Source organism: Pinus tabuliformis, chromosome 9, assembly GCF_031772625.1.
Source record: "Pinus tabuliformis cultivar Carrire ecotype Pingquan chromosome 9, CPIR1, whole genome shotgun sequence".
NCBI classification, from domain to species: Eukaryota; Viridiplantae; Streptophyta; class Pinopsida; order Pinales; family Pinaceae; genus Pinus; species Pinus tabuliformis.
In genome coordinates this window covers 580,530,775-580,557,833 of record NC_142307.1, presented here as the reverse complement: position 1 = coordinate 580,557,833, position 27,059 = coordinate 580,530,775, and the positions used below count along the sequence as shown (strand labels likewise).

The 27,059-nt window shown below is 39.0% G+C and overlaps 1 protein-coding gene across 2 annotated transcripts in view; it reads left to right on the top strand.

The window, feature by feature from the left end:
* LOC149149887 (uncharacterized) overlaps positions 1-27,059 on the top strand; it is an 82,195-nt gene that overhangs the window by 40,951 nt on the left and 14,185 nt on the right. Inside the window, exons 3-5 of one of the 2 annotated variants that reach the window (XM_089439001.1) lie at positions 17,919-18,252; positions 18,353-18,421; positions 19,422-19,472. In XM_089439001.1, coding sequence (XP_089295127.1) covers positions 17,919-18,252; positions 18,353-18,421; positions 19,422-19,472 — 454 coding nt within the window. Of the gene's footprint in view, positions 1-17,885; positions 18,253-18,352; positions 18,422-18,747; positions 19,473-27,059 lie in introns of those variants that run through there. The other variant, XM_089439000.1, reaches the window with a different exon arrangement.

The window sequence follows — 27,059 nt, the reverse complement described above, 5'->3', positions numbered from 1 at the left end:
TATAGCATTGAATCTTAACTATACTTATTTTTGTCTTTGCTTGAGGACCAACCTTGCCTTTCCTTTCTGCACATGGTTGAATTCTTTTATCCTTTAATACTATAGACTGTAATTTGTCTTTCTCTATCTAGCATAGAAACCACAAATTGCCGGGTGAGGTAACCTTCTTTGTTCATTGATATTTGTTACCTTGCTTATCAATGATGACCTTATTCTTATCATCTTTCCCAGATCTCTCAATTGAGATCTCATGAAGAACAGTGTTTAGGTATAAGTGATGTGACCTTCTTTACTATAATTCAGAGAGTATATCTTCTAGCATTTCATATATCTCTCTTTATGTCTCCTCTTTTGCTACATAGGCATGAGAGGACCTTTGAGTGATTTCCTATGAGTCTCTTGTTGCATTTCAAACAATGTTTGACTTTCAAAGACCTTTCCATAGACATCAATGACTTCTCTTTTCTATGAGGATTATAACAATCCTCCTTATTCTATGCAAGGACTTTTGATGACTTATCGACCTATAGATCTCCTTGCAATCATGAAGTCATTTTACCAAATTGATAAATGAAAAATACTTACTTGATTTGTGAAGACAAAATCTTCACCTTGATCATGTTGATGAAGATTGAAGAGGGCTTCTTCTTGAATGATCTTCTTCTAGGGTAAGGAAATGATCCTTGCTTTCTTGAAGATGATGACAATGTTCTCTTGCTTTTAATATGCTTTTCCTTGTAGATCAGAACTGCTTCTAGGGTTTCGACTTTCTCCAAGCTGATGTGATCTTCATTTTGAGGTCCTTTGAGCTACCTTGCTTTGTGGATAACTTGATGAGTGTCTTGATGGCCTTTTGATGATGACTATGGAGACAAGAGCTCTTGCTGTTGTACACTGTTCTTTGATCTAGGGTTTGATCAATATTAGGGTTTGATTCTGCAATGTAGATCTTGATGTCCTTCAGCTTGCTTTGATGTCTTGCTAGAAACTTGATTCTTGAATGTCTCCTTTATGCCCTTCCTTCGACTGTAACCATAGCTCTGATACCGTGTTGAAGAATCTAGGCATATGAGTTAATGAGATTCTTTTTGACTTGATAACTATTTGTGAGGCTTTTAATTTTTATTATTACCACAATCTTCTCTTTAACATTATTAGAGTGCGTGTTTTGTATTTCATCAAATAGCTACCAAAAGTAAAGAGACAAGAACACAATATGTTGGCATTCTGCTAGGGCCAAAGCCCCTCCCTCTTGGAGAGGAAAACCCGCACATAATTCTTCTTATAGAGATTCCAATTGACGAACACCAAGACCATGACCCTTGACTTAATATGCCTCTCCAAGACCAAGACACCAATCCTCTTCTTTGTCACTGTTGAGATCATCATCATTGCTGCAACACTGAGGCCATCAGTATTGCACCACTGAGATCTTCATTACTACTGCAACACTATTGTTGTACTTTTATTGAGGACTTCACCATAACAAAGAGATCATTGTTGCTGCACCATAACTGCTCCTTCACTTAGATCTTTCACTGTTTTGAAATCATCATTAAAACTATGAGATCTCGATATTGGGTTATCTGTATATATATCTATGACAATTGCATCAATATCTTTTCATGATCAATACTGAGAATGAGATCATGTCTTCATTCAGTTAATCACCAATGTGTCGAGACAAAGTATGATGTGAATGTGTTACTGTAGGATTACAGTGGTATCGAGACAAAGATCATATATATCGAGACATTAAGTGTGTTCCTTGTAGCGGGATCTTCATTATATAACCATGCTGAGATGTTGGGATATCACAAGCATGCTGAGACAGGAACTGCTTTAATGAAGAATGTCGATATAGTGAGGAGGCCGAAACTGTAAGAATGTTGGAACTATGATTATCGTGCCTGAGTTCTTTTCATTGCATCGAGATCATTATTACATTGAGATCAAGATTGCGTCCTCCTGTCATCATAAATGTGTTGCGTCTATCTAATATGCCAAGAGTAAGTGTGCTCTCTGCCTACTATGAAATCCTTATTAGATTACCCATCCGAAGAACTGAGATTGCAAGGTCTTACTCACTGTAATTGTCCGAGACCCATTAGCTATACCTCCGAAGAATCCGAGATATCTTCTCTTACTCTTGCGCAAATCCTATTGGGTATATATAGTGGTCTATCCTGTAGGCAAGCCAACTTGAATTCATGAATAGATATGTCACTTCAACTTGAGCCAACATGACTGTTCTTCAATATACATTTTGAGGCGGACTTAATTTTTTTCTTCATTGTTTTGCTGGCAGTCTTCGTCTTGGAGGATGGTGCTTGTCTTGGAGGGCTACTTGACACTAGGTTGACCCATATTCATGCTCAAGAACATGACTTTGATTCTTTGACCTTTCCTAGACCTATGGAATGAGCAAGAAACTCATTCGAATAATTTACAAAAATAATATTTCTTTTTCTTGATAAGTACAAAGATCAAAATTTCATTTACAAATACCGAACCTAGTTACACTTTTCTTCATCAGGAGGCTCATAGAACTTGTAAGAACCGGGGTGATGGCCATGATGATGGGGTAGAGCTCATGTATTGGCTTTTGCCCACGTGCTAAATGTGTTTGTCCCGACCATCTTTTGCATTTTGTGGTACATTTTCCTGTTGAATGTGGCCATATATGCTTTTATCTTTCTTTTTAGCTGCATCAACCTTTGGGTTTCATTCTAGGCCATGACCCAAGGTGTGGGCAAGGGAAGAGGCATGCTAACCCTATGTGGACCCAGTGGAGGAATGTGGACCTAGGTGGGAGAAATGATGAATGGGGTAATAATGAATGGAAAGAGAGTAATATAAGCGATTAGGGAATAGGAGCACACAACCGAAATCAGGGTTTCCCATGAAATACCATCCCTAGAGCCAAATGGTCAGTAAAAGAGATCCCACGGGACTAGAATCCAAGGTTAATACCTAAAAGGGGTCTAGGGGACAAGAGCACAAACCTAGCCCATTCTTTCTGTCGAATCCCCCCATTAATCCATGCCCAGAAGTGTCCATGATAAGCAAACTACACTACTCAATTTCCAAATGACAAGGCATACCTTTAGGTTTGGGAGGCCCACCTTCAAACATACGATCATGGCAGATGGGCGAGGGACCACATGGCTGGCTCAGGTGGCAGAGAAATGGCAAAATGAGCTAGTTGGGGGCTGCAAGGGGTTGCTGGTTGAGGACCATGTTTGAGAAAAAAATTCGCCTAGGGATATTACCCACAAAATGGTGGGTAACAAGCCCCACAAAGCACTCACAAGGCTGAGAATACTTTAAAATAATAGGCTGAGATCAAATTATAAGTTGAGTTTAGGATTTTTTCTTTTTCTTAAGCCAATACATCGGAAATAATTAAGTCTGTTGAAGTGGAAATCTGTGTAGTGTGGGTCCCCCTGCTAGTCTAGACATCATGGACTAGGACTAGGTAGAACCCTAGCTCTCTAAGTCCATTCAACAAATATTAATGTTAAATCACTTAACAATTTCAGTCTTAACTTATGTCAAATCAACAAGACATACTAGTGCTCGAAATTACTAGAAGAAATAGATGGCTAAAATTCAAATATGCAATAGGAAAATTTATCAGTCAAAAACTTAATATATATGCATAATAATGAAGTTCATGTACACACCATAGCCTTACACCAAGGGTAGTAGAATCCTCTAGCTCTCCAAAATCCTAGGCAGAGAAAAACAAGAAAACACTTGCTCACTCCAAGGAGGTCCAACAAGTTAGCTTTACACAAGCATGTCCTACAAGGCAAGATGTGTCCTTTTCTTTTCTTCAACAAGTACAACCCAAGGTTTCTTAAAACCATAATTTCCAAGTTTATAAGGGATGAAACCCTAAGTGACTCCAAGACAGGAGAGATCTAAGAGATAGGAAGATTGGTGCCTTCTTTTCACTTCTCTAACACAAGTTTGATGAGAATGATTGAATATGATTAAATCATCTCCAACATTTTTCACGAAAGTAAATTCTAGTATCCTTTACCCCTTCGATAACTTCTCCTAGGGTTTCCATATTAACCCTAACATGTCACTCCAAGAAGACAAATACAAAAAGAAGAGTGCGACGATGATTATTTGGAAGGACTCTTGCTTTCCTCTCTATATGAGAGATAAGGAAAGCCAACAATACATGTCTCTTATGTCATTACAAGCAACCTACAAAGGCACACGTGGGCTCACACATATGTGGTGCTACACTGCCAATGGAACACATGTCAAGATCCAAGGTGATGTCATCCATAAGCAAGGCTCCAAATGTAAGGGTGCTCCATTAGTTGTGTCCAATGCTCCTCCTACAAGCTCAAATGACTCTAACAAACCTCCCTAGTAATGTACTCCACTAGGTTCACACCCCTTGCATGAACATTGTTACAACTGAGGCATCCCCAGGTTAATTCTAGGCCTCCATGCAAGTAACCAAGCTACTTGATGTTTTCCAAGACTCGATGCTCTTTCTTTGAGTGCTATCCACTATTCCACTACAAAGTGTTCTCCAAATAAGCAACCTCCTCCATTTGGCTATGGTGCAGAATGTCACCAAGTTTTCTTAGGGTCTCTAATGTCATAAGGAGGAATACCAAGCAAACACCTAACTTAGGTCAAGCAACCACTGAGTAAGTTATGTCCAATTTGTAAATCCATCATGGACATTCAGGGGATGATCAAACACCATGTGCTTGAAATCTCATGAATCTTCCCTAAACATGGTGTAAATTCTTTTGGAGTGACCTCAAAAGCTAACATTAGAATGCGATTTTCTTGATAGCAATGTGGTCCATGTGATGTAGTTCTCAATTCTATGATGTACTTGTTTGTTCTATGAAGTATTATATGCTACATTTCAAAGAAAATATATATAATGTAAAACTAATGCTATAAACCTTGTGCCTTAAAAATGATAAGAAACAAATAATTATAGTCCTCTTCAAGGGGGAAGCCTCTTTATCACTCAATATCTAGGGCTTAATAAGGGGTTTTCGGGTTAACATGGGGCTTATATAGGGTTTGACATGCCCCTCCGCTTCAAAGATGTGTTGTCCTCAATGCTTGACTATTTGTGGGTTCTTCTGCATGAACAACTCATCTTCCCATGTCACTTCTTCCATTGGTAGCTTCTTCCATTTGATGAGGTACTCAGTATTTGCTCAATTTCTTAGCTGCTTAGTCCTCGTTTCCATGATTGTTTCTATTTTCAGTGTTATTTCCACTTCTTCATTAATCTCTAGTAGATTAGGTTGGATTGAGATCTCGTCACCAATTACCTTCTTGCAAGAAACATGGAAGACTAGATGTACACGTGAAGATGGAGGCAACTGCAAGTTGTAGGCCTCTGCAACACCTTATAGGGGCCATAATACCTTGGTACTTATTTGTCCTTTTGTTGCTTGAGGGACATCTATTTATATGGTTGTAGTCTTACAAATATCCAATTCCCCACATCAGATTCCTTTTCATTGTAGTGTTGATCTGCGTGTTGTTTCATCCTATTTTGTTCCATAACCAAGTTCTCCCTCAATAGTTTGAGAACCTCTTGTTGGTGCTATATGTGGTCCTCCATTGCTTGAGCCTTTATAGTCCCTTTTAAGGGTGATGTGATGGATGGAGGATGATTTCCATAAAGTGCCATAAATGATGACATTTTTGATGATTGGGATAGACTCTCTGTGATACGAGGTATTTCGGTGATTACTTACAAGCTAAAGCTTTTGGAATAGGATAGTGGATCATAGGTAGGATCATATCTTCTCTACCTATGAGAAGTTCATTATGAAAAGTATATTGTGAAGTTGTTGAAGAAATTATTTTTGGTCACACCTTTTGATTGATTTTGACAAAGGAAACCTTGAAATTGGTTGAACTCTTCCTGTGAATTTATCTTGGAGTTGAAACAAGGTAGAAGCCAAATTTAAAACCTAGTTGAAGTACCAAAGATTAGTCCAAGTGTCTCGATGATGTATATGAATTGAACACACTATGGTCAAAGGTGAAAGATTAAGCTAAGCTAATTTATATAGTGTTAGTTTTGTAGCATCAGATAGTTGTGGCTAAGAAACACTAGATCTCCAAAACCCAAAAAACATTTCAGGAGAAAACACCTAGAGATGGCTCAATTAAGTTAATTGATCAATAATTAAATATTTCCTAAGTCTAACTTAGGAAAAGTGATTAATTAACAATAATTAATTGAGAAAGGTGAGAATTCTCTAGAAACTCACACAGATCGAGTTGGAGATGATCTTAGCCGTTGATGGGGATCTAATCATGGTCGTTGGTTCACCAATGAGAGATTATAAGAGCAACTCGATGGGCAGGTCAAGAACACACTTGAGAGATCGACTTCCTTGGCAGATCGAGCTACCAAGTTGTAGTGATTACGCAGGGAGAGAAGTTCGAACCAGAAGGGAAGCAGAGATAGAGAGGGAGCAGAGGCAATGAGTCTGGAGGAAGATTTCCAGTTATGCAGAGGCAACAACAGGAGGTCGAGTTATTCTACTAGACGTTGCACAGGGACTGCACAGACAACTTCAAAGTGGCGATTTGGCTGAGCAGGCGGTTGTTTAAACTTCTAGATGCAAGGAAATTTTTCCAGAGGGTCGGAGGATCACTTCCAGCAACAACAACAAGCGAGATGTCTGACTTAGAGGCAGATTCCAGGAGTGTGAGTTACAGGCCATGCAATATCTACGCAGAAGCCTGCGCAAGGTCTTTGGACGACCAATTTTTCTAAGTGGTGTTGTGTCGGGATTGTCAGTGGAGGAGGAGATAAATTCCCTCAATAATTTTACCAAATTTTCTTGCCGAGGATTGCCAGTTTGGCATCCAGATTGTACTCAGATTATTCACTGCTGCATAATAGTAAAGCCCTCATTTGTTGCACTAGTTTTCCCACATTGGTTTTTACTGGGGACATTTGTCCAAAAATAACAGTGTCATATTTTTGTGTATGTGCTTTATATTTCTCAGGTCCAGTTTTTTATTTTCCGCAACGTTTTTATTATGAAGAAATTGCAGTGTGAATTATTCGTTGTTTGTCATAGCAAATACACTACATTTAATTTAATCAATTAGAAGAATAATTTCCAGTTGCTGCATTTCAAGTGAATTTTCGCATGGTATTAGAGCAAATTTGAACAGACAGGAAACTTAGAGTCTGTCAGGCCAGGGTAACTCCACATTGAACGAGAGAAAACACTGATTGATCTTTATTCATTAGCTAGCACATTATTTATACATATACAAAACGGATCAGTTCATCTTCTAGATGACTGTCCAGCTTCACCTCATCCGTTTCGGATTAGGTGTCAACATTCCCCCCCTTAATCTGAAGGGATGTTGGTGAGTCCAAGCATCATTCTGAATCTTTCAAGCTCTTCTCTTCCAAGCGCTTTGGTGAAGATGTCTGCAATTTGCTCGTTTGTGGAACAATGACGGAGATGGATTGTTTTGGCCTCAACATGATGTCGGATCAGATGATATTTAGTATTGATGTGCTTAGTACGATCATGGAACTTTGGGTTCTTGGCCAACTTTATTGCAGATGTGTTATCAATCATGAGTGGAGTTGATTGTATTTGTTTTACCTGCAAATCTTCAAGAATTTTCCTGAGCCACACAATTTCTTTCGTTGCTTCAGCTGCTGCCACATATTCTGCTTCTGTTGTGGAATCTGCTGGTACTGATTGTTTGCGTGATCTCCAGGAGACAGCTCCTGATCCAAGACTCATAGCATATCCTGAAGTACCCCTGTTTCTTTGTCTCCATCGAAGTCTGAATCAGAGTATCCAATCAAGTTGAAGTCGTCCACCTGTGTATACTTGATTCCAAGGTCTTGAGTTCCCTTCAAGTACCTTAGAACTCTTTTTGCAGCAGACCAATGTCCCTCACAAGGCTTTTGCATAAACCTGGAGAGGATTCCAACAGCAAATGAAATGTCTGGTCTGGTAGTAGTGAGGTAGATGAGACTTCCTACAAGCTGTCTATACTTTGTTGCATCCTCAAATTCTTTTCCTTCAATAGATGTGAGCTTCAAGTTTTGTTCCATTGGAGTAGAAAGGGGATTGCACTCTGTCATGCCAAATCTGTTTAACAAATCTCCAATGTATTTCTTTTGAGAAAGAAATATGGACTTTGGATGTTGGGTTACTTCAATGCCAAGATAGTAATGAACATAGCCCAAATCAGTCATTTCAAAATTTTTTCCTAATTCTTTCTTTATGGATGCAATATAGCTTTCATTGTTCCCTGTCATTAAAAGATCATCTACATATACCACAAGATATACAACTGTTTTGCCAACTTTCTTGACAAATAAAGTTGCATCATCAAGATCAAAATGTTTGAAGTTGAGTTTCAGAAGATGCTCAGTTAGTTTTTCATACCAGGCTCGTGGTGCTTGTTTGAGCCCATACAAGGACTTCACAAGTTTGCATACTTTGTGTTCATGTCCTTTCACAGCAAATCCTTCAGGCTGGGACATAAAAACATTCTCTTTTAGATCTCCATTCAAGAATGCAGTTTTTACATCCATTTGATGGACTTTCCAACCGTTCTGAGCAGCTAGTGCAAAGAGTGTCCGGATGGTGGCCCATTTTGCTGTGGGAGCAAAAGTTTCCTCATAATCGACCCCTTCCTTCTGTGCAAAACCTTTTGCCACAAGCCTAGCTTTGTGCTTGTCAAGTGAGCCATCAGCTTTGTACTTGTTCTTGTAGACCCACTTGCAGCCAATTGGTTTGGTTCCAAATGGAGGATCAACCAGCTTCCAAGTGCCATTCTTTATGAGGGCATCATACTCCTTCTGCATCGCTTCTTTCCATTCATCATGAGAAGCAGCTTCGTTGAAGGAAGTTGGTTCAAAATCTGTAGACAAGTTCAATTCACAATCATAAGTAACATCCATATCAACAGGTGAATTAGAGTTATCTACATCACCTCCATCTTGTCGGTTTGAATTTCTGGTTCCTGTTTTTCCAATTTCATCAGGATGAACACTTTCAAGTGTCTTTGTCAGCCACTTTGGGGGACCTTTCTGAGATGGTCCAGGCTGTTCTGTTGATTGAGTTGGGTCTGAATCAAGATTGAGTCTCCCAATTCTATCAATTACATCACTTAAAGCATCATCCGTTGTTGGAGTGTCATGCAGGGGAGATTGTTCTTCGAGAGAAGATTCCACATGTTGATCTAGTATAGGAATCCCCCCTTCAAGATGTGGAATCTGATTATCAAACTCTTGAAATGATTTCGGTTTTGTGAATCTATCCAAGCGATCAAGTTGCCGCTCAACAACACTGTCAGATTTGGATGATTCAAGAAAAATGACATCTCTAGATAAAACAAACTTCTTATTTACTTCATCATAAAGGCGGTATGCTTTAGATGTGTTTGAATACCCCAGGAAGATACACTTACGACTTCTAGCACCAAGTTTGTTTCTATGTACCTTTGGTATTAAAGCATAACAGGTGGAACCAAATATCCTGAGATGTTTTACCGAAGGAACATGTCCATACCACAATTCATAAGGAGTCTTGTTTCTTATAGCACTAGATGGACATCTATTCTTTATATATGCAGCACATAGAACAGCATCAGCCCAAAACATTGTCTTTACATTTTTGAAGAAAAGCATGGATCGTACCATATTCAAAATTGTTCTGTTCATTCTTTCAGCTACACCATTCTGTTGAGGATTATAAGGCACAGTTGTTTGATGTTTAATCCCATGTTGGCGAAGATAGTGTTCAAATTCATTTGATGTATATTCTTTTCCATTATCAGTGCGAATAGACCCAATATGAGATTGTGCATCATTTTCAATCCACTTATGAAAATTCTTGAATGTTTGAAAAGCATCAGATTTGTTCTTCAATAAGTAAACCCAACACATTCTGGTGTAATCATCAATAAATGTCATGATATATTTATTTCCATTTGCAGAAGAAACAGGCATTGGACCACATAAATCTGAATGAATAAGTTCAAGCTTCCTATGTGCTCTTGAATGTGAATCATGAAAAGACAGTTTGCTATGCTTTCCTAGAATGCAAGCATCACATTGTTTATGTTTTCTAGGAATTGTAGGCAAACCAGCAACACCATTTTTCTTCAACAAGCGGAGACTATCATAGTTTAAATGTCCAAATCTAGCATGCCATAATAAACTTGATGGAAGTGCACCTTCTTCATGATGAGAAATATATGAGAAATGCTGTGCATGAGCAGAGGTTCCTTGCAGTTTAAGGAGTCTTTCTTCTTCTATACCCCTCATGACAAGTGAGTGGTCAGATGCCTTTCTTACCTCAAGCTTGCCATCAAACATGTGAATGGAGTGACCTTGCTGGCGGATGCGGACCAGGGACAACAAGTTTCTCTTCAGCTGTGGAAGATATAGAACATGATCCAGAAGAAAGTCTGGAAGACCAGGCAGTTTAAGCCTGATTGTGCCAAGCCCTGATGGCTTGATTTTTGACTGATCTGCAAAGTATACTGCTCCATCAACATTGTTAGTGAAATCTTCAAAGAAATCTCTCCTATAAGTCATATGACAGGTTGCTCCTGAATCAAGCAACCAGTCATTTTTCGAAGAAGCAAGTGAAGCATTAAACAAATCTTCATTTACTCCAATGTTACATTGTGCCTCAATATAGTGAGCGGATTCAGGTGCTTTACCTTTGTCTGAGTCATCAGTTTTACCTTTCTGCTGATTTCTTCTCTGCTCAACTTTGTCCCATGGTAGCTTGCATGTAGAAGCATCATGTGATCCATTTCGTTTGCAGCGAATGCAATGCAGATCTGCCTTTTCTGCTTGAGGATGTCTGCCCCCCCTGCCTCTGAAGTATCTTCCTCTTCCTCTTCGTCCACCTCTTCCTCTTGTAGAATCTTGAGCAGGTTGCTTTTCTTTATGAGCAAGGCAAACAGTCTCTTCAGAAGATTCAGGGACTGTTTTCTTTCCAAAGGCTTTCTCTCTTTCAGCAAACTTTTTCACAAGAGTGTCAAAGGTTATATCTTTAAGATTTCCATTTGCTTGTAAAGACTCAAGATAGTTAGAGTAGGTAGGATAGAGTGCTTTGAGAAAGGCAATAAGAGAGATATCCAGCTCAACCTTAGTGGATTTAATATCATGCACTATAGACTTTATTTCAGATGCAAGAGTAAGAGGATCATTATTTTTCAGTTCAAGAGTGAAGAGTTTAATCATGAGCTGAACAACTTCAAGTGCAGAATGTGTATCATAGAGTTCTTTCAGCTTTTGTAAAGCTTCAAAGGCAGTGGAATAGGATGAAATATGACGACTTACTTCCTCATTTACAGATGCTGCGATCAATGCAAAGGCTTTGCTGTTCTTGTTTTCCCAAATGGCGAGTTCTTTGTCTGATGTGGGCTGCACAGGGTCTTTATCTTCTTCTCCGACACACACTCCTTTCCACAGCTCATTGTAGATAAGGGTGTGTTTTACCATCCGGGACCATTCAGAATAGTTCTCCTTGCCAGTGAGAACTATTCCGACCATAGAAATGATTGAATGCATTCTGTAAAAAAAAATATCTCTGCCAAAAACACTTCTGTTGAGAGAGAAAAAAATCCTTATATGATAGCCTTATGCATTTTATTTTTCTTCTAACATTCCATAGCATATATATATCACTGTTCAACAAAACTAGGGCGCTCACTGCTTACATATATCAATATCTCAACAAAAACCGAGGGCGCTCACTGCTTTACATATATCAATATATCACAAACGAGGGCGCTCACTGCTTTACATATATCAATATATCACAAACGAGGGCGCTCATTGCTTTACATATATCAATATATCACTGTTCAACAAAAAACGAGGGCGCTCACTGCTTTACATATATCAATATATCACTGTTTTGAAAAAAAAAAAGGGCGCTCAGATGACTTGACTATATCAGTTTTCAAATCCCGCAATCTCAAAAATGATGCACAGATTACAAAAATGATATATTTCAGGTACCACACCACCTCTTCGTTGCCACAAGTGTCTGGCAATGAATTGCTGGAATGAACGCTGGATTGCTGGAAGTTTACAGTCTTCAATAAAAACACAGTCACCATCTCAGTCACAGTCAACCATTTCAAGCTTTTTAAAAAAACGCAGTCATCTTTACAAGAAAGTCGATGAAGGCATTTACAATTCGTCGGCACAAAGGAGAATCACTTCTGAGCTCTCAGGCAGCATTCAATACAACGCAATCTTGAATACCATAAAAAACGCAGTCTACAGTAAAAAATGCAGTAGCATTTTTATAATAAAACGCAGTCTTCTTGCGTTGCTTCAAATACATTAAACGCAGCTTCAATACGTTGCTTCAATACATTAATACGTTGCTTTCCAGATGTGCAGAAGTCACAAAACACACCATTAACGCAGTCATGAAGGCACCATCAAAACGCAGTGGTCATTAAAATAAGGATGCACGCAGCCAGCATTAAAAAAACGCAGTCTTCATAAGAACTCAGCCACCATTACAAGGAACACAGTCGCATTTTTTTCTTTTTCTATACAAACGCAGTCTTTATTAAAATACAGTCATGGTTATGACAACCTCAATACAACAACTCAGTCATAGGAAAAACGCAGTCACCATCAGTTTCGTTTGAATGGAAGGAGATAGGTTTTTTTTTACCAACATCAGAAAACGCATCAACGCATAGTTCCACGGACAGAGGGCGCAGTCTCCATGTCTCAGCAGTCTCAGCAGTGTCAGGAATCCCTCAGCAGGGGGCGCAGTCTCAGTAGTGTCAGGAATCCCTCAGCAGAGGGCGCAGTCTCAGCAGTGTCAGGAATCCCTCAGGATGATGCAGCACTCAGTAGGAGTTACACTATTTTGGGACCTGTGCTCTGATACCATGTCAGGCCAGGGTAACTCCACATTGAACGAGAGAAAACACTGATTGATCTTTATTCATTAGCTAGCACATTATTTATACATATACAAAACGGATCAGTTCATCTTCTAGATGACTGTCCAGCTTCACCTCATCCGTTTCGGATTAGGTGTCAACAGAGTCAAAAGGAGGAAATTGTCTAGATTCAGAGGGAGTCTCGCAGCTCAATTTCTAGGTCTGCGCAGACTAGCTAGGCAGTGTGAATTGTTGGACAAGTGGTCGAATTTCTAGTTGTAGAGTGCAGGAAAGGTCGATTTGTTCGGAAGTAATTCCAGCAGGCAGCCGGTGAGCAAATCAATATTTTTGCAGGGCAAATTCTTGATTTAGGCGTAGTTGTTTTTGCAGTAGCAGAATCAGCGCCAAGTGGAAGAGAAATTGCATACACCAAGGAATTTTTTTCGTAGAGGGTTTGCAATTTCAGCCTTGAAGGAAATTCAAAATTTCCAGTTGCAAAGGCAGTACCAAGAGGTTGGACTGCACATTCTAGAAAGGAGTGCGAATTGCAAAGCAGATAACCATGTAGGAGAGGAGGCAATTCTTGTTTATGAGTTGCGAGTTGTGAGTTTTGCAGAAAATGGCCTCAACATGGCTTAGAGATCAGGACAGATTGGATGGTGCATCCAACTACATTATTTGGAAGGCCATGATGTCCTTCTTGCTGGATGAGTTTGGTCTGAAGACCTACGCAGAATGAGCTATAGCCGTACCTACAGATCTGCAACAGGTAGAAAACCGTAATAAAGAGATGGCCAACGCGAAGTGATTGATCCTTGATGGATTTTGGGATCATATAGTCTCACACTTAGCGACCAAGAATACGACCAAAGAAATGTAGGATGCTATTGCAACATTATACCAGAATCCTTCCGAGAATCGGAAGATGTTCCTGAAGGAAAAACTGAGAACCACCAGGATGCAGAAGGGAGAACGAGTTACCCCCTACCTCACTAGAATTCAAGATATCCGTAATGAGTTGTCAACAGTAGGATAGGTGCCACAAGAAACCGAACTTGTGCGTGCGGCTGTCAATGGTTTCATTGAGTAGTGGGCTACTTTCGTCCAAGGCATCACTGGACGAGATTAGCTACTTGGATGGGATCGTTTGTGGGCAAATTTCATGTAGGAGATGCAACTTTCTCTAGTCAAGAGTAGTCTCAGTGGCAGTAGCAGAGGATCGAAGAGCGTGAAGGAGGAGAACGTAGCCCTTGCATCAAAGGGTAAGGCAAAGAAAGGTCCTAGTCAGGGACAAGGCTTGCATGGAGGAGACAAGAAGAAGAAAGATTTGTTGAAGATTAAATGCTTCAAGTGTGGTGAGTTTGGTCACTATAGTACCCAGTGTCCTTAGAAGAAGAAGGACAAGAAGGAGAAATAGAAGAAGGCAACAACTTCGATAGAGATTGATTGGTTGTCCTCTAGGTTGGAGGAATATTTTGCTTTGTATGCAGTTATACCTCTAGGAGGGAGGTGGGGAGACATTGAGTTCTAGACTCTAGAGTTATGCAGAGTTGGATAGGGTCCATCGAGGTGAGCATCAGATAGGGTGTTTCCTCATGGATCATTACCCTTGCTACAGGGGCCCACAATATTCAGTATCAGGAGCATCAATGTTAGCATGGAGCAGTTAGTTCTTGAGAAGACAGTTGCAGTACTAGTTGCAGTCAAATGTTGAGGGGCGCAATGCAGGTGTAGCATAAACAATTACTTAGTAGACATAGCAGAGGCTAGTAGCAGTCAGTCACTACTCAAGAGACAATTGCAGTTCATAGACATAGTTGATTGAAAGTTCTTAGTTGCAGTAGCGACAACAACATGAGATTAGTTGCAGCGCAGTGTAGAGTTGGCAGCAATACAAGGTGTATAGTGCAGTGTCAGCAACAACGTAGATGCAGGTTTGTTCAACTTAGAGTAGCAGATGAATCATAGTTGTGCAGTAGCTTGGTGGACAATGGCAGATTGTGATAGTTGTCAGACATCAACAATGTGTATGGGAGGATGTTATGAAACAAAGAGTGAGAGAGGACACCTTCTTCACTAAGAGGGAGTGTTAGTTTTGTAGCATTTGATAGGTGTTCTAGTCTCAAATTTTCTCAGAGAGGCTAAGAAACACTAGATCTCCAAAAGCCAAAAAATGTTTCAGGAGAAAGCACCTAGAGATGACTCAATTAAGTTAATTGATCAATAATTATATATTTTCTAAGTCTAACTTAGGAAAAATGATTAATTAACAGTAATTATTTAAGAAAGGTAAGAATTCTATAGAAACTCATACAGATCGAGTTGGAAATGATCTTAGCTGTTGATCGGGATCTAATCATGGTCGTTGGTTCATCAATGAGAGATTATAAGAGCAACTCAACGGGTAGATGAAGAACACACTTGAGAGGTTGACTTCTTTGGCAGATTGAGCTACCTAGTTGCAGTGATTTAGCAGGGAGAGAAGTTTGAGCCATATGGGAAGCATGGACAGAGAGGGAGCAGAGACAATGAGTCTAGAGGAAGATTTCCAGTTCCAAAGAGGCAACAACAAGAGGCCGAGTTATTCCACTAGAGGCTGCATTGGGACTGCGCAGGCAACTTTAGAGTGTCAGATCGATTTGGTTGAGCAGGGGGTTGATTCAGCTTCCAGAGGCCACGAAATTTTTCCAGAGGACCGGAGGATCACTTCCAGTAGCTTCAGGTAGGATGTCTGACTCAGAGGCAGATTCCAGGAGCGCGAGTTACAGGCTGCGTAGAGGTTTTGGATGACCCGTTTTTTTGAGTGGTGTTGTGCCGAGATTTCTCGTGGAGGGAGAAATTCCCTCAATAATTTTACTAGATTTTTTTGCAGAGGATTGCTAGTTTGGCATGCAAATTGTACTCAGATTATTCACTGTTGCATAATAGTAAAACCCTCATCTGTTGCACTGGTTTTCCCACATTGGTTTTTTCCGGGGACATTTGTCCAAAAATGACGGTGTCATATTTTTGTGTTTGCGCTCTATATTTCTCAGTTCTAGTTTTTAATTTTCCGTGGCTTTTTTATTGTGAAGAAATTGCAGTGTGATTTGCTTGTTGTTTGCCATAGCAAATAAACTACATTTAATTTAATTAGTTAGAAGAATAATTTCCAGTTGCTGCATTTCATGCGAATTTTCACATATAGGTGGTGGTAAAGTTAGCCATTGGCTTTAATAGATTAGGATTTATTTAGGTAATGTTGATTTTTTTGGAGATGCATAAGTCTTATGTAATTTATTGAAATATTCATTTTGGGATTTCTCATTTAGAGGCAATCCTTGTGTTTAGTCATTGATCACTTATAAGGGTTAAAATTCATCAAGGAAGTAGTCCTGGATTTTTTTGTATATGTATGATTTTATTTATATCAATAGGTGATTTTTTTCATGCAGTGATAAACTGGAATCCAAGAACAATATATTTCTCTATGAAAACCTCCATGTTAATAGGTGAAAAATATCATTCACACTGATAAACCAGAAATCACGAATGATCTGTATTATTTGTTAGTTTTCTGGAACTTAATGTGTTCCTTTATATAGAATGTGTATTGGTTTCTTTTACCAACGTGATTGAACAGTTAGTTTTTTTGGTTTTGTTTTGTTTTTTTTTTTATGTGTTGTTGTGTCTATGTGGTTCATGTTCACATGAGATTGATGACCGCTGTGTCCATGGAATATTTGTACCAGGCAGATCTACTTGAAAGGATCACTTCCTGTTGGCTCCATCACGGAGCCTGACCTCGAGAATGTCGAGAGAATTGAACCCATGACCTCTCGATAGCAGAGGTGCTTTAATGATGGGGACTCAACCAACTGAGCTAACCCTCGGGGCTATGATTGAACAATTAGTTGCAATTGTATGGGAACCAGTTTTGTTTTTATGGGGTTATGGCCTTTTCACTTCACCTTTTTAGATCACAGACAACCTTCATTGGTATTAGAAAATGTTTAAAACGGTCTATTCTGTACTTCATTTTAATGGCAACATTGGATTAATGTGAACCATCTGAACCAAATTTTTAAGTGATGGATTGAAATCTTGAAAAGTTGTTGCTACTAGATTCATCTTCTTCCAACCGATGAAAATGAACATATAGGAATATGTATTTGCATGTTCATGCTACTAGAAATGAGAAATAGAATGGGGAACACCAGTGGAACAAAAAATGAGGAGTTGGGGGGACTAAGGTTTTAACTTCTTGGTATAGGAAATGCCCCCTCTTCATCACGCATATTATGCATTCAAGAAATAACCTAGTAGTGAACCACCATATGCATTGCATTAATGTTGTAAATCTATTTACAATTTTACATTCACAGTGCATGTAAAGAGAAGTTACTCGATTGATGCATTGATATAATCATCTACACGAAACGATGGATCGTAGTTATAACCTAAAGATTGAGTATTCGAGTGGTTTGTGAAATCTTTAGTTGAGTTCTTAAGCCTAATTTTGAGGTGTGGGAGGTGCCACTTCAGGATGGTAGAGAGTGCTTTTGAGGGGAACTTCATTTAGTTTGTTCATTTTTATTAGAAAATGTCATTCCTATGAACTTTAGAATGTCTTGTCCATCCTTATTTGTTCATTATTATTCCGATTTTTCATCATATCTTACCATCCTTGTCGATTAGAAAATCAATGATCAAGAGTTTTCCTCTTGTCAACTTGTTGTGTCTGTCTAGTACAGAGCATAATCCGTATCAACTAGACATTGTGTTAGGGCTACTAATAGCTACTCTTTACTTGATCTTACATTATCTACAAGTTCTTTCTGCTGCATGCTCTTTTGATATAAACAATTATACTGGTGTATAATCTCTCTGGGTATCATATTATTTATGTTGATAAAACGTGATCCAATGTGGTCTATGTTCTCTTTTGCAAAGGGAGATGTTTTTTATGTGACTTTGATTGTTTTCATTGATGTGCAGAGAAGAAGGATGTACTGTGTTAGTTGTTCACAGTGGGTTGTAAATGAGAGGGATGTGGCTTCTCAAATTTTGGAAAATCATGTTCACATATCTCAAAATCTTGGGGAAGCAGAAACTGTAAATGATCCTGTTACTGAGAATGGAAATATAGACAATCAGCCACCAAGACTGACAGCTCCGGCTTCTGCTCAACAAATTGAAACTGAGGCTAGACCAAACCATTTGAGCAACTTCAGACATCCAAATGAACGCTTATTGGAAACCACTCAAACAGCAGTGCCTTCTGCTGCCACAGAATCAATTCCTAATGACATATATAGTGTGAGCAGACTGTCATCATTGGTAATTGCTAAGATAATGTGTTTTGTTTCTCTAGAAAAACATTCTTGTAAGGTTGGCATTTTAGGCACAAAAATTTTGAACTTATATTCTTTTTTGGCAGGTAGGTTTACCGTCAAACACAGGTGCTGTGCTTTCCCAAACACTATATGTTCTTGTCCACAAGATTGAGGTTTGTGGCTTCTTGTACTTCATTTCTTGTCTATTTTACTAAGTTAAATACGTGGTTGAGTTTCAGAATCCCTGTTTCATTCGATAAGAATATTTTAATTTTAGATGAGTTTATTCTGGCCTATGACAAATGATGGGTGACTCATATGGGCTATTTTTGTTTCTGTGAATGTCAAGGTTAAATTGACTTTTTTTTTTCTTTTGGTTTAACTTCTATTTTTTTTGCCCATCCTGAAGTTGATGAAACTCTAAGGATGGATATAAAAAGTTTTGAAGCCTAGTTCAACTTTTGTTCCGATTAATGATGAGCTTCTTGGTGTTTTACAGGCTAATGAGAGTTTGGGGTTGTAAATACTTCTCTCTCGTTGCTTTAAACACGCTTTCAAAATCCTATTCAGTATTTGGCATACTGCACAAGGAATTAAACAGTATGACAATAGTGTGGCCAAAAGAGCTCTTCTCATTCAGGGCTCTTTGTTCTGGATCCCAGTCTGCACACCATTATGTTCAGTATTTTACCTTTGTTTTCCACAGTTGTCAAGTATTTGAGACAATAAACTTGCTGTACTTGTCTTTTGACAGAAGCAATATGCTATATTTTTATTCTTTCTCTAAATTTGATGTCTATAAATATTAAAGTGTATTTCAGCTAATTCCTTACATAGATTTCTTGTCATATGGTCATTAATCTAATAATGTAAATTTTACGAAAAGGGATGAAGTGCAGTTGGTACTTATTTCTGGTTAAATCTATCTGCTGTCATGAACTCTTACATATTGCTAGTGTTTAGGATATAGTGCTAGTGATTTCTTATAAAATTTCCTTAGGACATTGAGATAAAATTATTGAGATCTAATAATGACCAAAATATGCCAATGGGGCTCAAAATACAGGTAATAATAGCAGCATAAGTATTAAGGAATGCTTCGGGCATCTCCTCCCTAAATGAGTAGAAAACAATTGACTTTTTCTTATTCTTTATGCTATTTCATTTCCACAGGAAATGTCTCAGTTAATTGCAGTCACGAGGGAACCTCAGAACTTGAAGCAGGTAAATGGCTAAGCCTTTTTCTCCTCTGTTGATATTCTTTGGGATTTATTCTGTTTCAAAGGTTAAAAAAGGTAATATTTGCAGCATTTGATTTAATTTAAAGTAAGTGCAAGGCAAATGAATTGAATTGCTAAGCAGTAAAATGGACGGCAAATGAATTGAGATGCCAAGCAGTAAAATGGACAGGAAATGAATTGAGATGCCAAGCAGTAAAATGGATGGCAAATGATACCCCTTATTGAGGGTCATTGATTTTGTAGCCAGTATTTTGTTTATGTTGTTAACTAGCATAGATCCATATTAACCGCAGATCTATAAAGCACCAAGAGGGATCAAACAAAAATGTAGATGTGAACTACTCAGTGCTTAATATATCTGGTGTTAAGATGGATCTATTCTAGTTTATTTTATTTATTTGTTTATTTTCATGTTGGCACTTTCTTTTACTAAAGATGTTGGCTGATTATTATTATTTCTTTAATAAATTTTATTTATTAGCATTACCTGTTTACATATGGATGCATGTACACTGAGATCGCTGCCACCAACCCTGGGATCTTTTAATCATTGAGAGGTTTGCACCTACATTTTTGGTTGATCCCTCTCAGTGCTTAATATATCTGGGATTAAGATGGATCTATGCTAGTTGTCCATATTTCTTGAAATTGGTGTAGGTAATTTAACCTGCATGTATGCATGTAGATGTGTGGCTCTTATGTAGGGATGGTACACATTGCAATGTTGGTCTGAAGTATTGTGAGGTGGTTCTTGCATATGCAATTATATCTTTAGCACAGAATTCCTTAGAAACAATGCTGTGAACCTAGATTAATTCCATTCTTTGCATTCAGCTAGGCTCAAAAACGTGTCACAAATTCGTGTCATTTAACACTTTGTCACCTAGTGCCTTGCAATAAGTTTTAGCTATCGTATTCTTTAGTTCCCATTTTCATTTTTATATAATGATTGGCCGAAAATCTACTGCTATAGAATGAAGCCCAATATCATGCAATAGAGTTTATTTTCATTTTGCTTTTGGCTTGAGATGTCTTTTTATGAGCTTAATAGATAAAATTCATGTGTGTCAAGATTAGTGAGGTTCTTTTAATTGATTTCTGATTATTTCTGCCTAATATTATCTACTTAGGTTTAGCAAGAACTGGCTAATCACCTCCCACTAGGACAATGGCGAACATACTAGATTAGTTTGTTAGATCTTGGGTATTGCACATTGTGTTCCCTGTATGTATTGGGTTTAGGAAGTCTGTCAGAACTTCGTTATGCTTTATGCCTTCTTTCAACTTTTTAAGAAGATTCTTACGTATGTCATAAGGTAGAACACATGGGATTTTATAAGACAGAACTCATAATTAAAATTACTTGATTGTCCAAACCTTAAACTAAATAATAATTCAATCTGCCCCCCCTTTTTGTTCTCAGACTTTGAATCTTCTACCTGTTCCATCATGTTGTGGGATTTCTTAGCCAGCTGTTCACAGAACTTTCAGCTGTATATTATAATATTTACTTCTTCCACATTTGAATAACAACAAACCACATGCCTTCAATTTCAAACAGATCCTTGATGTTGCAGATTATTCTGTATTTCTGATTTTACCAGTTGTAACAATATCCATAGATCAATGATTCTATAAGGATTTTGTAAGGCAGAACTAATAATTTAAATTACTTGATTTTCCAAACCTTTGAAACTAAATAATAATTCGATCTGCCCCTCCTTTTTGTTCTCAGACTTTGAATCTTCTACCTGTTCTATCGTGTTGTGGGATTTCTTAGCCAGCTGTTCACAGAACTTTCAGGTGTATATTATAATATTTACTTTTTCCCACATTTGAATACCAACAAACCACATCTCATCAATTTCAAAAAGATCCTTGATGCTGCAGATTATACAGTATTTCTGTTTTTATCAGTTGTAACAATATCCATGCCTCTAGCAGCTGATATAATGCCACAGATCAATGATTCTCAAAGACTGTTTTGCCTTTGCCTTGTAGTGATAGTCATACCCAGTTCATGCCTATAAATTTCTCATGTGGTTGCTCACAATATTTGATCTCACAGACAGACATTGCACTGCAATGATATCATGCCATCAACTCCAACATATTCTACACAGATGTGCTGGTTCAACCTCCTCGTTTGCACAGATCATGGATTCAATGCTACTTTGGCCTTCTCCATCTATGTCCACAACTTTGGCCTTCCAGAGTTCTCTGAACCTCAGGGCATCCTCACACTAGTTACTGTTGCAAAGGCTTCAAGAACTGATGTTTTGGGATTGGCCCATGCTTGGACCACATGTTGCAGGAGAATAAAAAATGTCTCCTTGATGAAGGAGCTAGTCTTCTTTGATCCTTTGCCTCTATGCTGAAACTACACCTCTCTGAAGTGTGATTGGTCTTCCCAAAATGTTCACATGCATCATTTTTTTTAACAGAACGGGTACTTTGTATTATAAAGCCTGGGTTACACGGCCAGAACCGTTTAAATCATGATAGACAAAACTTGCTTCAGTATTATCAGCTGCTTCTATGTTCTAGTACAACTATAATAAAACTTTCTTGCCCGACGAGCCCTATGAGCTGAAATTTTACATTGATATTTCCCATATGACTGTATATATATATATATATATATATATATATATATATATATATTACATATATACATTAACTGAGATTTGATGGGCCAGCTTCCTTGCTGGAGCAACTTTTCCTCTTGCTCGTTCGTGCACCATCTGCTCTGACACCAAGGTTCTCTGCTGCTGATTGAGAACGGGGCCTGGCAACCCAGCAATTATCTTGTAGGCCTCTGCAAACAAACTATTGCTGATCAGCTTAGAATTACTAGTCAGGAAGTCGGATTCCAGCTTAATTATCTTTCTATCCATCTTCGCCTCTATGCTTTCTAATTTTGCGTCAGTGTGTTCTGCATTGGCAGCTCGATCCTTCTCCAACAGCTCCACTCTCCGCGTGAGGAGGTCTAGCCTTCCCATAAGCAGTTTGAATAAAAATTCCACCGCTCTTCCACCGATCCATCTTGGTCTCCAAAGGCTGCCCACCTGAAGATGCCATCACCAAGCCATGGAACATGACACAGCTGCAAGGAAGGCGCGCAGAAGGGAGGTGAACAGATGCCTCTTTGCGTGACAGGGTCGAATTATATAAGCCAATATCTTCCCTTCTCCCTTGATTGCACTCCGCCTTCTCCATTAATGCCTGCAACTCTTCGATCCTCCTGCCCATTAAGTAATTGTCCTGCCCAAGAGACCTCTTAAACCAAACTTGTAGCCAATTTACAGTGGTGCGAGGTGGAATTTGCCTCCGTCTCTTTGTCATTAATACTAATAGGTGATATGCTGTCCTCCCAGGGATGTTTATTGCACGTCTGTCTATGGTGCTGTCCTCCAAGCATTTGAAGCCCAGTGAAGATCGCATCAGGGAACCTCAAAACTCCAGTCGACGACCAAGTGGATACTTGATACGATCCTCAACCCACCTGTCCATTATTCGGAAAGTTATTAACCCAACTTTTATGAACCTGTCGATGCCATCATTGATGGCCCTGATCTCCAGATTTGGCATGATTTGACTATGGAATAGGGATAAATCCCATGTCACGTCCATTAATATCAAAATTGCCCTCCCCTAATTCTGATCCTCAATTCGCCATTTCGTTGGCCTCACGATTTAAGTGGCAAAGGACATGGAATAGAGATAATTTTTTGAATTTTTTTGATTTGGAGATTGATCCTCTTCACTACTGTGGAGCTTAAGTGATCATGAGCATGATTGGAATTTGAAAACATTCTGATCACAAGTAGAGAATCCCCAATGATAGTTATTTCCTTGATTCCTTGACTTTGAGCGATATCCAGGGCTTTCCAAAGTGTTAGAAGTTCTGCCATATTGTTGGTTGCCATACCTAATCCCCGCGCAAATATGATTATGACTTGTTCGTCAGGGAAAAATATTTCCCCTCACGCTCCTGCCACCTCTGGGTTCCCTTTTGCAACACTATTGAAGAATAGTATTGCCGAGGGTTGCATGTTGTTCCTGGACCGCAATTCTTCTTGATTGAATCTTAAACATTGAACTTTTCTTACATTTGGACGTGCTATGAAGATTCTAACATGATCCAAGGAGGTTGTGATGTTTAACCAATTCCTCTGCAACTCTGATAAGCCTTTTATATTAGAGTTCCTAAGGCTTCTAGAAGAGAGTAATTCAGAGAGTAGTAACAATGCCTTGTTGGGAATGACAGAGGGGGTTTCGCCTTCGAATATTACTTTGTTTCTTGTGATCCAATGACCCAACATAAATTTTTTTGGCAATGTTTTCCATGCTTTCTTTATGATAGGAGACTAGGATGTTCCTTCTTGTGTCCAATTGACGAACATATCTTGCCAATTTGGAGGAATGGCGTGTATGTAATGGACCTTTTCAAAGGCATGTCTCCACACCTATAGAGAGAAGGCGCATTCATGAAATAAATAGGGAATTGACTCTTTGTCTCCCTTATAGAGAATGCACCAAGAGGGGCCTTGGATACTTCTGCTTCAGATTTTCCGCTGTGAGAATGCTCCCATGGACCAAAGTCTAACAGAGAGCATTGACCTTTGGAATGGCATCCTTGTTCCAAATCGCCTTCCATATTTTCGATTGAGCAAGAAAGGGAAGTCTCTTCAAAAGAAAACTATATTCTTCCCTTACTGTATAATGGGTTGATTTACTAGATCTCCAGGATCTGAAGTATTTGTAGCCTTCGTTTGTGGGAGCAAGGTCTTTCAGGAAGGGAATCATTGATGCCCATTTCGATTGCAAGCCTTGGGGGAAACCATGGCATGCCCTACCCTTCCAAGTACCTGAATCGTCCCAAATTGAAATATCTTTGAACCTGATGATCCCTTTATCCCGCATCCAATCAGTGAGAGGCTTGAATTCACCGGTAGGAGAGAGAAGGATACCTGGAAGGTACTTGTCCTTCCACAAATTGATCCGGGTCTCGTTCCCAGCCTTCCATCCCAGATTTTGTACAATGACGGGCTAAGTCACATGACACGAGGACACGAGACACGGAGGACACGTAAATACGAGTATTCAATACGAAACGCAGCGACTTGGAAACAGGACACGGGGGACATGTTTTATATATATATATATATACCGAAATATAGTTTTTTTTATCCATATTAAATTGCAGGTTGCAGCTTATCTAATCAAATTAAAATATAATTACTTCTCAAAGTTCATAGTTCACTTTAAAAAAATAAATAGAATCAAAAATTACTATTTAGAAATTAGAATGTGATATGCTTGGTCTTGATTCTTGAATATTCAATGTTCATTGTTCATGTACAACTTACAAGCACATAAGAAAATAACTAAAGTCTAATTCTATTGATTTCCTCTGCCCCTCTTGTGAGAAAATGCCACAGCTTTCCCTTTCCCCCTATGTAGATGCTGGTGTTGGTGGAGTTGGCAGTGGAGTTTGTTATGCTCTAGAAGCTGAAGAACTAGAAGTAGGAGCTATAGGAGGTAGACCACGTCCTCTACTGGTGGCAGGGGTAGCCTGGGCAGGTGGTGTCACCTGGAAACATTACAATCTCCCAATCCTGAAATCCTGAAAAACTGATAAGTCTGCTGCATTTTGAATGAAATCTAAAATTCTACTTTCTCCATATGAAATCCAATGAGGCCAGAACCACTCTCAAACATCCTGAGTCATTTCATGGTAATGTTAAAAATTTAAGTAAAAGGATGAAAATGAAGATTAAGGAGAATGTCACTTTTACTTTAAGAATTTAACATTACCATGAATAGCATATCAATACTAGGGCCTAGACTTGATCATTAAGCTGCCCCACTAAAAAATTATTTGTTTCTTTCAAAAAAAATTGCAGCTTATGCAGGCAACGTTTTCTATCAACGGAATACGTGTTTTCCAGATGCAGGACACGACGAAAACCGACAAATACGTTTTACATTTTACAAGACACGATGAAAAACGTTTTCGACACGTTTTAGGGCCGTTTTCGTGTCCGGCACGTAAAATACGGGACACGGGACCTTGGAGGACGTGTCCTGTGACTTAGATGACGGGGGATGCCTTTTTACATAGTCTCCATATTTTTAAACCATTGCCTGTCCATTGTGCATTTTCAGTCCTTAATAATCAAGACTTGTGAAAGTATTTTTTTAAGAATGCCTCTTTCCACCATTCTTTAAAATCTGAGGTCAAATTCCATATCAGTTTGGCTCCCAAGGCAATGTTGACCACAACAGGGTCCCTTATCTCCAGCCCCCCTACTTATTTGGGAAGATGTGTTGTGTTCCAAATTTCCAATTGACCAAATGAAACTTCTTATCGTTGTTTTTGCCCCCTGCTAGAGAAATTTCCTGAGCATAATACTAATTTGGTTTAGGATTCCCATTGGAGCTAAAAATCCAGAGCAAAGATAGATTGGAAGGGGCGAGAGCACAAACTTGACTAAAATTGCTTTGCCTGCCAGGTTCAACCAATAAGTTCCCCAACCATCGATCTTCTTTTTGAGTTTTTGCAAAATTTCATCCCAGTCTTCCTTATGTGGATTTCCTAAGGAGATGGGAACTCCCAAATATCTAAAAGGTCTCCACCCATGTTGAACAAAAAATCCCAGGATCGTTGCTATTTCCTGGAGCACAGAATCCAGACAGTTTCAACCATAGAGGTGGCTCTTCCTCTTGTTAAGCAGACCCCCTAAGATTTCCAAATAAGTGTCTTGAAGGCTCCACCCAAGAGAATGGTATCGTCGACAAATTGCGAGTGGTTGACAACTTTGACATTCTAAGCGATGGAGAGACCTGACAAGGCTCCGGACCCTTGGGCTTTCTCAAGATTTCTGCTCAAGCTCTTAGCTACGAGAATGTAAAGCAAGGGTGAGAGCAGACAACCTTCCCGAAGACCTCTAGAGGCTTTAAGGGGCAAGCCTACCATTGATCAAGAGGGCGAACCAGGGAAGACCGACGCAAGTGTTTAACTATTTGACAAAATCCTTACTGAAACCGAGTTTGTCGATGATATGGAAAAGGAAAGGGTGTCTTACTCAGTCAAACACATTCGCCATATCCAGCTTTATAACAAATTATGATTCCCCGCTTTCTTGCCTCGAATGGATCGCCTCTTGTACCATGATGATATTGTCTAGAATGTACATGTTCTTAAGAAACCCAGCTTGGTTTTTTGAGATCAGTTTTGACATAATCTGTTTTAACCTCCCTGCTATGATTTTAGTCAAGATTTTATAAGAGGCGTTGTATAATGAGATAGGGCGGAACCTGTTGAAGGATGTAGCATTAGTCTCCTTTGGGATCAACGCTAAAAACACATAATTTGTCCCTCCTCCAACCTTGCTTTTTACTTTGGTCCAGTTGAGCATTCTAATCAAATCTTTCTTGATCAAAGTCCATAATGAATGGTAGAGACTGATAAGGAAGCCATCAAGTCCTGGGGCGTGGCAGGATCCATGGACCAGATTGCTTCTCTTACCTCATCCTCCTTGATCCCTTGCATTAAAAAGTGATT